Here is a 12,414-nt window from a genome sequence, read left to right as displayed (position 1 = left end):
TAAATATTTGTATATCTAAACATAGAAAAAGTACAATAAAAATACGGTATACAGTACTTTTATATGACTGGCATTGCCACAAACATGTGAGTAATGTGTTACCTTATAGCTTTATGATGGCTATGACATCACTAGGAAATAGGAATTTTTCAGCACCATTATAATCTTTGGAGACCGACATTATATATGTGGTGAGTCATTGAAAAGTCCTTATGTGGGCATGACTGTATCTTTGGAAAACCTGCCTATCTGATTACTTATTTTCATAAGGGTTTCTGAAGGTTTCCTAAGAGTTTTATCCCAAGATAGATCACCTGGATGAATATGTAAACTTCCTTGAGGGCCAAAATATTAAAATGAACATTTTAATTAGATTTCCCAAACAAGGCAGTGCTGAGTGAGTCGTTTCTTACTTACTTTGCATTAGCGGGATTGCAAGTGGTCAGGTTAGCCAGGGCCAGGGCTGCAGCTTCCCTTACCTCTTCATTGTCACTTTTCAGCAACTGAACTAACTGTGGAATCCCTACAAAAAAAGAAAGGTAAAATGTAACTTCACCAATGTCCACCTCAACTAGACTATGGTCACCTGAAAATGCACAAAATGACTTTTTCCAGTTTGCTTACCTTGATGATTGAAAAATTCTTTGCTGCCTGAACTCTCACACATTACTGAAATAGCCTGGGAAGCAGCAATTTTAGTTCCATCGCTTTCAGAGCCCAAAAGGGTTACAAGGCATTTTTCAACCTCTTGCTCGTGAAAAAATTTCCTGTTTTCAGCTTTCATAAAAACAAAAGAAAAAAATCAGAATTTTGCTGCAAAAACTGTCCAAAATATGATAGGAATTCAAACTATTTGCTAGCTTTAGTCAGAGAGTCTAAACTACACACTCACACACAAATCTCCATTTAACCTTTAGAACACAGTGGTTACGCTAAATGGTGCAGGGATATTGATTGCTCTATTTTCTATTCCCTTATATGATATCAATACTACGGCAAAGGGGATTCTATAATAAGAAAGAGGCAAGTTTTAGATTTAGCAAGAACTTATTTAACATCAATTGTATGCCTGGCATGGTGCTGTGTTCACATATGCTATCTTCTAAGGACAAACACCTGTTTATTTGATGTTTATTTTAAATACAAACCCAATATTTGAAGAATAACTAAGATGTACAAACCAATGAGCTGGAGAAAGTAAAAATGAGTAATAAACTATGATTCTAAGTCATAAGGAATTTATAAGCTTATATAAAAGTTGTAATCATCTTTTACCTTAAGTTACAATACATGGTGACATAGCAAAAATTAAACTAATTAAATTGCTAACTTACCATAAACATAATGTAAACATACATTAGCATAGTTTTCTTTATTTGAAAACAAGTAAAGTTACAACTCTAAGTACATTCCCTAATGTTTTTTTCTTTATTTCATTTTATTTTTTAAATAAATGGCAATCTCATTACTATACTAAAGCAAATATATTATTCAACTAAATTAGAACATTAATACCTAATTTTTTGTTTTGTGTTCTATAGTTAATTCTAAATAAGTTGCTATCTATTAAAAAACATGTACTAGAAAATATATATTAAACCAAATTCAGTTTTAATGTCATAAGAAGTACCAGAGACCATTTTGAAAAGAAACAGCTTACAAAAATAATTCCTTGCTAATCTATTTACAGTTCCTTCATTAAACTTTATCATGGGTTTGATTCTCCTTTAATTAACTTTTATAAAGTCAATTTACATGATTAAAATAGAAGAATGTGTGATATATGCTATTAGGATGCTGACATATAAGAGAATAATATTCTGTTAAAATAAAAATCTGCAAAAATGCTGATACCAATTGAGGTTATAACATCTACGTGTGGAAATAATTTATTACTTATACATATTTTAATTAATTGTGCTTTTCAGAAATACTTTCAGGAATGATTGCAACTAGGTTTTCATTTAAAAGTTAATGTATGATTTATCTTATTTCAACAATAACTTTTAAATCACCCTTTTCACAGGAGCAGTATCACATTTCAATGCCACCATATTTGCAAATATTTTGGCCTTTTTTCATCTGATACTTGGATGTACGCTGAGCTATCTGGCCATAATAACTGGCTAAATTACTAACACTTCTGTTTACTCATTTTAAACCAATCATGAGCTATGTCCTGTAATCCTATCATTTTAATCCTTTGCTCCTTTCATTTAAAATTAGAATTCAGGCAGCCCATAACGGTTTCACTAAAAAGCTGTGATTAATATTTAAATTTCAAATATGTGGCTTCTAAAATGTTTAAAAATATATGTAGTCCTTATTAGTTTTTCTGAATAAACAAAGTCTGAAAATTTTTCAGTATCTGACCTAAAATGCTTAGATTTATAAGTAAGACTTCCCTGATGGCTCTAAATCAACTTTCTAAACAGAACACCCTGAGTGCGGATTCTATCAGGAAAATCGGCCAAAAGAATTAATTTGAAAAGACAGTTTGGAGTATGTGATTGTTGCATTAAAACAAAACAAAATGGTGTATATGCAATTATTGGAGAGATTTAAAAAAATAATTTAAATACTATGGGCAATTCGTTTCTCAGCCCTGCTGATAGTGCTCTCAAAATCCAGCTGTGTTCACTAACCCTCAAAAGTGCTGACTGCAGCGTGGCCATAATAAATTTAAAAGATGAATTAACATAGTAACCAAGTACTTTCATTGAATTGCTACACAGAGAAGTGAAGTATTTATGTTTTAATTATGCAGATAATAAAGATGGCAAGGTAATTATGCTATGAATAGAGGAATGTCCTTTAAAAATTACATTTGTTCAGTATCACTAAAATAAAAAGCATGAGGTTTTGTAACGGAAAATAAATCTGTATGCAATGCTTTCCTTCGCCTCTTCTCAGAGTCTCTATTGTGCCAGCTCTGCTCCTGCTGAGATGTTAACGCCAGTTCATAACCTAGTGGTGACGTGGTAATTAACACCTTCCTCCTCCTGATGCCAGGTCAAAGGCAAACTGATTTGGGTTTTCCATGGTTAAAATGTGCGTTAAAACTTTTCTCAACAAGCAAAACTTAAAGACTCTGTGTTACATGTTTGTTTCAACTGTTTTGACATGCAATGATAATGCATTACCAAGCCTACAAATTTTTTTTTTTTATGATGATGATGGAAAGTAAAAAATAAAATGCTATAAAAGAACACTGGTGGGTACATTGTCCCTAATGAAAGTATATGGAACAATATTCATTAAAATCTAGTTAAGAATGGAGTTTTCTGTGGAAAATTATTTTAAAACTCCTTTATGATTATTTACTTTCAATACAGAGATATTAGAGGGTAACTGTTAATTCTTATAAGTTTTTAAAGTTTATCTGTGTTACTAATATAAAATAAGGCATGTCTAAAATAAAGTGAGGCGTGCCTAATCTGGCTGGGTCTGGCAAGAGAGAGGTCAAGGCAGGCAGTGGTTGAATATAAACGGGTAGACAAGAAATACAGGTAGGACCTGAAAACAAGGCACAGTCTGGCACGGAGGCAGGAAGGAAGGGGTGGTTACTGTGGATCCTGTGGATCTGGCCAGGTTAACAGCGGTAAGAGGTAAGTAAATCAACAAAAATAGACGAGAATAATCAGGTAAATGGGGAAGTTGCCAGTCTAGCCTCCAGCACTGGGCCTAGGGAAGAGGAATGGTTCTGTGCCAGCACTAAGTTCTGAACAGAATGGGCAGGTCCACCCACAAATGTTATGGCGAACGTCGTTCAGAGGCCTTAGAGGAATTCTGCTTCTGCAGAAGCTTAGAATGGAGAGCTGTTCTCAAAGCCCCGTCCTGCCAATCAGGAGAGGGCTCACTCTTTAGGAGAAAGCTTGAATCTTTGTGGAATCATCTATCTTTCTAGAAGCTCCAAGAATCAAGCTGCCAGACCAGACTATAAGAAAATTAAACCACCTGTGCACCCATTGGATTTGCGGATTCATTTGACTCACTTCTCCAGTGTTTTACAGTCACCCAAGGTGACAACAATTTAGGAAAGAAGGAGACTATAGACAAAGGTTTCCAATTGAGTGAACTGAATTATAAAATTTAAACTTTTTCAGTAACAGATGAAACCTGCGAGACAAAGGTGAAGGATTTCTACTGTAATACATGTGGGCAGTTGGTCAAGTGATGTTAGGGTAGCTGTAAGTCTTGTCCCATTTGGAAGATGGGGGTTCTGCTAAGCAATGGAAGTTAACTTTTGCCTGGCGGTGGTTGGCTGATATTCCAAAGTATGAGATCAAACTCCCTGAGTTCATGCACAGGGTATTATGCATGAACTGACATGTACTGTATATCCACTATAGTAGAGATAGATGAAATACGGTATGATATATGGTATGAGGAAGCCAATAGTATATTTAAAGCAGAGTGGGGTACTCTAGGATAAAGCATGAGAAAGTATACTGTAACGTTTCTGAAAGGAAGGTAGAAAAGCCAGATATTTTGCTGAAACCTCCAAAAGCAATGGAATTAGTAAATGTGATTTTCCCTCTAAGCCTAGCCATTTAAAGAACATGGATACCAATAGGTCAAGACTGAATTTCCAAAATCAGAATCCAGACTAAACCAGAGCAAACATGTACAAAAATTATGGTACAGCACAATGGACAGTATCCAAGCAAGAGGAAATGGATAATCAGTGGCCATATCATAGTACAAGATGGAAGAATCTCTGATTCCAAGCTAAGGCATTGCGACTTGATCCTATTTTTCCTAGTCCAAGAGTTATTAACTTGGAGTCCCTGGATCCAGAAGGCATAGATGAGTTTCCAGAAGTCCATGAACTCCCTGAAGGCACAGGCAGAATGTTGGGCATATGTGCATTTGGGAGGTGGTTCTCTTTCATAAGCTTTTCAAAGAAATTAAAGACCCCTCAAAAGTTGAGTTTGGGTAATGTAGTTGAATGTGATTGGAAGTCATCAGAAATATAGGCAGGAATTCAGAAGACAGGTCATAATTAGATACAGATTGGGATTCATAAGCAAATAAGGAGTCAGCTGAAACATGAGTCACAAATGAGATTCCTCAGGGAGATTTAAAAGGCAAGGCAGAATTTGGGAAGGCAATTTTAATATTGAAATGATAGGCAGATGACAGAAAGTTGGTAAAAACAAAGGGTTGGTCTGATGATTACAGAGTCATCATGAGGGAAGAGGAGTGTTATGGAAGTCAAGGGATAAAAGAGTTTTCCGGTGGAGGGGTCAATCAACAGTGGGGATGCCACAAAGAGATCAATAAAGAAAAAACTGAAAATGTACCTGTAGGATTTAGGAGTTGGGAGGTCCATGTGAAATTCGACAAGGATCGGTTTTGCAGGATGGTGGAAACAGAAGACACATGCAGGAGGTTAAGTGATGGAGATAAGACGAAGAGGTGAGGTTATTTAAATTCACTAGTCTTTTGATTGAGAGGTTGATTGAGAAGAAAAGGAGAAAAAGAGGGTCCCGAAGCAGGGGCAAGAGAAGAAGAAACAAGCTTCCAAAATGCCCCTGCTCAGTGAACAATTATGGGCCCCATAGAATGTTCCAAATTTATATCAACATCTGCCTATATAACCAGTGGGACCAGGAGAAAATAGCACATTAGTGTTGCAATGCCACATTAGAGAGAAGCCTCACCATCATTCAAAACTGGGCAAAAGTATTCTATTGTCATCTCAACTGATGGGGAAAAAGGCAAAGGACACCCTGATAAGCCTTGTCTTTTTATTCAAACCAAGTCTAGGCAGAGCACTCCTCATTCCATGGTGAATAAAACATTAAAAACCAATATTATGAAAGAGTAATAGGCATAGAAGAAAGAGAACAGAGATGGTATAGAGATAATAAGTATTCCCGAGTAAAAATATTAAAACAAAAACAATAATCAAAAGTATAATAGAAAAATAAACAAAACACAACTTTGGAGATCAAAAGGCTTTACTATGTAATAAACAGAGAGAGGGAGAGAGAGTCTCAGACACATTTTGGCAATTTTTTTAAACTTATAGGATAACGGGTTCTACCCAAAAACAAAAAGAAAGCATCTTACATAGAAATGAGGCTGGCCTTAGACTCAGACTCTACAAAAGCACGGTTCATAGAAATCTGAGGAGAAAATGTTATGGCAGAAGAATTCCAAACCCAGCTAAACTGTCATACACAAGGTGGGGCAAAAGTAGGTTTATAGTTGTGAGTACGAGAAGCACAGGGTTTATTCTTTTATTATTATTTATTAAATATTGTATTATTTTCCATATGAACAGCTGTAAACCAACTTTTGCCCCACCCTGTCTATATAAAGGCACAAACATTCACAGGTAAGGTCTCAAAAAATATACCACTCTGACAATTCCTGAAAAAAATATATACTGAACTGAAAAAATATACTCTGGTTAACTGAGAAACAAATCAAAAATAAAATCTTAAGAATGAGTATGTTTTATTATGAGAAATTCACAATGTACACTGAAGGAGATATAATATGTACAGAACTCTAAACGGTAAATATGGATGAAATTGAATGTAATGGCAAAGTGATTCTCAAAAATGAAATGTTTACATAGATTTTAGAGAGGAGAATCTATAACCCCCTATGAAATTACAAATATCAGGAAGAAAAAGAGCTACAAAGTGAAAATGCTAAATCTCTTGAGATCAAGATAGCAAGTTTATCTTTAAAATAACCATTAAAAATTTTAAAACCTATGTAATAAAAAGAAGAAAAAGAAAACAAAGGAGGGGGCATAGAAAAAGCAAAAGGCATAAAAGGTGATGTCAGAAATAAGGCCAAACACAATAGTTGTAAAAATAAGTCTAACAGTGTTTTATCACCTTGCCTTTGGATCTAGTGGTAGTGAGGGTTTCTCAATATTACCAGTTTCTGGGGACCTCCCCATCCCTTGTTTGTTTCATTAACCCTGCCTATACCTGTAAAAGTAGGCTCTCCACTTTCTCTTCATTTAAACCATCTGGAGTTTACAGAACTGTGTTCTGCCCAGACCAACAGATAATACATGGTAATCTTAATATCAAATTAGAATTTAAAGCTAAAAAGCAGTAAGTGAGGTTTTAAAAAAATCAGTAGTGGATATAAAATAATATTAAATGAAACAAAGTCGAAATAAAGTTATAAGAGAAAATCAACAGAAACAACCTAGTGGGAAGCTTCTAATATACCACTCTTCATCAGTGATAGGTCAAAATAAGTAAAAAATAAAGACAAGCCCGGCTGGGCGTGGCTCAGTGGTTGAGCATTGACCTAGGATCCAAGCGATCCCGGTTCAATTCCTAGTCAGAGCACATTCCCCGGGCTGCGGGCTCGATCCCCAGTTGGGGGCATGCAGGAGGCAGCTGATCAATGACTCTTTCATCATTGATGTTTCTCTCTCTCCCTCCCTTTCCTCTCTCTGAAATCAATAACAATATATTTTAAAATAAATAAATAAATAAAAATAAATAAAGGCAAAAAGGACTGTACAATATAATTTATAAAGTAGAGCTAAAAGATAAATAGCAAACTCTACATTCTACAGGAAATACACCTTTTAGTCTATTCAACAAATATTTATTCACTTATTCACTATTATCCTTGTCTTCTAGAATAGTGCCTTGCATAGGGCATGCACACAATAAATATTTGTTAAGTAGTAGGCAAAGAATATACCCTTTCAAGATTGCATAGAATACTTGGATACACTGATAATATACAAGGCTTCAATGAAAATGTAAAGTAAAATTTGAATTTTTCCAAAATAAAAAATTTTAGATTTTAAAATGAAAAACTTATGAGCTCTGCATCCTGAATGAGAAATGAGGCCTGGGATTCACTGTAGGTCTTTGTTTCAAAGGGCTGGACCAATATGCAGATATGGTCAAAAGTCTGACTAAAATACCTGCTTTATCAGACTAAGATTGAAAATAAATTATAAAATTGCCCATCTTTATATTATATAAATTATGGTGCATGTTTTTAAAATGTTGGTCATAATGCTTATCACTATACTTCAAGGAGGGTATCATGAATACAAGAAAGTCCAGAAAAGGTAAGAAAATGATTACAGTGTAACCCGAGAACATGATTATTGGGAAAGACTAAACAAGACAAGGATTCTATAGCCTGCAAAAGAGATAGTTGAAGGGAACATGAAAAAAAAAAATCACAAATGGCATAGGTGAACTAAATACAGATTCAGTTATTAGATTCTAAAATAGTCAGGAAACACAATTTGGAACTGTAATGTAGTAGATTCATAAAACATTAAGTGCCAGGTGGGACTTAAAGACTATGTTGTCAATTTTTTGTGTTATAAATAAAGAATGGATTTCAACAAATGGTGCTGAGTACATTGGATATTCACATGCAAAAGAATGAAGTTGGATACTTACCTCACACCATATACAAAAAAAACTCAAAATAGATCAAAGACCTAAATATAAGAGCTAAAACTAAAACTATTGGAAGAAAACATAAGGGGAAAGCTTCATGACATTGAATTTAATGTCATTAATGATTTCTTGGATTTCACACACAAAACACAGGTGAAAAAGAAAAAAATAAATAAACTGGACATCAAAATAGAAAACTTCCCTGCATCAAAGGACACAATCAATAGAGTGAAAAGGGAACACAAAGAATGGGAGAAAATATTTGCAAGTCATGTATCTGATAATAAGTTAATATCTAGAATATATAAAGAACTCCTACAACTCAGTAACAAAAAAATAAACCACCTGGTTAAAACATGGGAAAAGAATTTGAATAAACATTTCCCCAAAGAAGATATACAAATGGTCAATAAGTGCAGGGAGAAGATGTGCAACATACTAGTCATTAGGAAAATGCAAATCAAAACACAGTAAAATACCATTTCACACCCATTAGAATGGCTTCTATTGAGAAAAAAAAATGGTGGAGGGAGGCTGAACAGGGTATGGGGGTGTAAATGGTGATAGAAGGAGACTTGACTTAGGGTGGTGAACACACAGTACATTACACGGATGATGTATTATAGAATTATACACCCAAAACCTATGTAATTTTATTAACCAATGTCATTCCAATAAATTCAATTAAGAATATGAAAAATAAGTGTTGGTGAAAAGTGGATAAATTAGAACTCATGTGCCCTGCTGATGGGAATGTAAAATAGTTTAGCTGCTATGAAAAACAGTATGGCAATTCCTCAAAATATTAAACATAGAATTACCATATGACCTAGCAATTCCATTTCTGGGTATACACCCCAAAGAATTGAAAGCAGGGACTTGAAGAGATATTTGTACACCCATGTTAACAACAGCATTATTCCCAATAGTCAGAAGGTGGAAGAAACCCAGATGCCCATCAATGGATGAATGGACCAACAAAATGTGGTCCATACATACAATGGAATATTACTCAGCCTTAAAAAGGAAGGAAATTCCAACACATGCTATAACATGGTTGGACAGTGAGGACATCATGCTAAGTAAAATAAACCAGTCACAAAAGGACAATTATTGTATAATTCCACTTATGTAAGTACTTAGAATAGTCAAAATCATAGAAACAGAAAGAATGGTAGTTGCCAGGGACTGCAGGGAGGGAAAGTGTTTAATGGGTACAGAGTGTCAGCTTTGTAAGATGAAGAGAGTTCTTTGGATGAATGCTGGTGGTGCTGGCACAACAATGTGGATTTACTTAATGGTTAAGTGAATTTACTTATCCATTACTTAAATGATTAGGATGATAAATTTTATATGTATTTTATGACAATTTAAAAAAAGAATAGAACTCTCATTTCCTTTCCTTCACTCAAAACCTGCTTCTCTTCCTGAGTTCCTGTTTCTATGAGTGGCACCATTCTATTTCCAGCTGCTGAAGCCATTAACCTGGCCTTGTCCTAGACATCATCTACTTCCCCCAATGCATGTAGTCATTCAACAAACAATTATGGACCTTCCAATGTGCCAAGCACTGTCCTGGTAATTCTCCTTGCCTCTGAATCCATCTCCAGCACCACGTCTCTGTTTCAGGACACCTTCACCTCTCACCTAGATCACCCCCAGCAATCTCCTTCCTGATCTTTTTGGCTGGGCCTGGACATTTCCAATCTCTTCTCCACCCTGCAACAAGAGTGCTCTTTCTTTAAAAAGTGAAAATCTGTAATGTTCCCTCCTTTCTCTAAGTCAATTCTATGCCCTTTGTTGCTATCAATATAAAGTTCAAAGTCCTTAACTTGGCTTATAACACCCATTAGCATTTGGCTCCTCATTACTCTACAACATTAACTCTCAGTTTTCTGCTGCATTCTGTTCACTAACCACTCTGAAAACTTTCAGTTCTGGAACTTACCATGCTCTGTCCCTCTCTGGCCTTTATACATACTGTTCTGTCACCTTAGAGCACTGCTGATCCTCTCCCATTCCACCAGGATCTCCTTTGCCCAGCCAAAGTGTATTATTTACTCTAGGTTCTAGCCTGAATAGGTCCTTTCTGTTTCAGGAAGACTTATCTGATCCAGGTCTCCATTAGGTGGCCCTCCTAGGTGACCTTGTTCTTTCATCATCAAACACACTTAACATTGCACTATGATTGACTATTTACTTGCCTGTTCTGGCTTTATTGACACCAAGGGGCTGGACTCAATAAATCATTAATAAATGAATGAATAAATAGGTCCAGAGAGGCTGTTGTTCACTCATAGTCACATACCGAGGTCAGTGCAGTGCGAGTAGTGGAACAAGTAGTAGAACTAAAACACCAGGAACCCTCCACGGAGTGCTCTCTCCACTACTGTGTCACATGATGGGTGATAAACTCATGAAATCACTACTGCAAGAGAGACTGACACAATCTTCTAACAGTCCAGCCACATGAATTCAAAGAGAAGTTGAGATATGCAAAAATTTTAGGTGTGACATTTTCCCTATCTTCCTACTGCCCTCTCTTTGGGTCCCAAATAGCTAAGGCCTGTGATAGATAGAAAACAGAACTGACCAGATATGACAAGGTTTAGTTCAATCAGACAGAGTTCTGAATCAACCAATCTTTGTCAATATTAAAACCTTAATTTTATGGCCTATCTTTAGATATGGAGCATATAAAGTAACTCAAAAGGTGACTCTTTATCAATTATGTACTGGACAGTGAAATTTGGCTTACTGCATTCAGACTTTGCCTTGAAGAAATCCAGTATGGGTTGAAAAGGAAATGTTCTCCATAATATACACATAGACATACATACAGACATGAGTATATATGTTTAGAATATAAATCACTTAAACTAGTCAAAGTTGTTATCATTTATATGAGGAGTGATGTGGAAGGGGAAAAATAAAGTCACATCTTTTACTAAATCATATACTCCAGATATACATAAATTAAAACTATAATTTCATCTTCAGTGCTTGTGACACAATTAATCTCTCATATTTTACAGATTTATGTCAACATAGCTTGCCACTGAAATGAAACTGTATTATGTATATAGTATGAGCATATTATTTTTCACACCTCTGTAACATGGCACTGACTCAGCTGAAACTTGAAATTACTACATAGATAGCATTCCAAATGTGGATTTATTGAAATAATGTTTTCAGGATCGCAAGCAATGCGCATATTCTGCATCACGCCAAAATCAAGAGAAACAAAGGCTTAAAACTTAATTTAGGATTGAATTGTTTAAAATAGATACGGTCACAATTAGATCACATTCAGTATATTATGTCCTTGACAAAGCAATCTCTACTTTAATTCACTGGCATTGAGATGAATTTTTGTCGTAAGTAGTAAGTATAGCACTATTCTTAAATGGTGGTTTAAAAGCAGACAGATATTCTAGTATTTGCTAGTACTAAACAAAATAAAAAATACAGAGGGAAGATGTGTGCTTAGTCTACATAAATTGAGACGTACGATCATAAGCTGCTTTAGTGATTGCTTTTGCTGCATTCTTTTGAATATCAGGAACTGTAGAGTTTTCTGCAAATGTTAAAAGCTTCTTAAGGCCCCCTGTCTGTTGAATCAGCACCATAGTATCCATATCTTCAAGGCAATTGGCTATCACCGAAAGTGCTTCTATATGAAGGTCATTCAATTCCTAGTAATAAAAGCAAACACAATTTTAGAAAGTTATACTAAAAGAAACTTATACTTTCCAAATTTTACACAAGAGGGATTAAGGTCAGTCAGAGCATAATGTAATTAATTTTGTTGGGGATCAGATGCCCGAGGAAACAGTTCTGTTATTAACATAACATCACACTCCCTAAACATTTGCCCCATCTTTTCTCATTTCCCCTACTCCAAAGTGTTTTATAGGTAAAAATAATTACTGGAAACTTCTGGCAATCGTATCCAAGTGAAGGTGCCCATACAACCTTCTGCCAACAACAATTTTAA

The 12,414-nt window shown here is 35.2% G+C and overlaps 1 protein-coding gene across 1 annotated transcript in view; it reads right to left on the bottom strand.

Annotated features, from left to right (window-relative positions):
• ARMC3 (armadillo repeat containing 3) overlaps window positions 1–12,414 on the bottom strand; it is a 55,130-nt gene that overhangs the window by 37,754 nt on the left and 4,962 nt on the right. The window contains exons 4-6 of the mRNA XM_087815869.1: window positions 11,929–12,112; window positions 625–777; window positions 418–523 (exon numbers count right to left, since the gene is read on the bottom strand). Of these exons, the coding sequence (XP_087671995.1) occupies window positions 418–523; window positions 625–777; window positions 11,929–12,112 (443 nt within the window). The remainder of the gene's footprint in view (window positions 1–417; window positions 524–624; window positions 778–11,928; window positions 12,113–12,414) is intronic.

This window comes from Miniopterus natalensis, chromosome 1 (genome assembly GCF_054644295.1).
Source record: "Miniopterus natalensis isolate mMinNat1 chromosome 1, mMinNat1.hap1, whole genome shotgun sequence".
Lineage (NCBI taxonomy): Eukaryota > Metazoa > Chordata > Mammalia > Chiroptera > Miniopteridae > Miniopterus > Miniopterus natalensis.
Note: the sequence above shows the minus strand (reverse complement) of the source record. Positions and strands in the feature narration are given on the sequence as shown.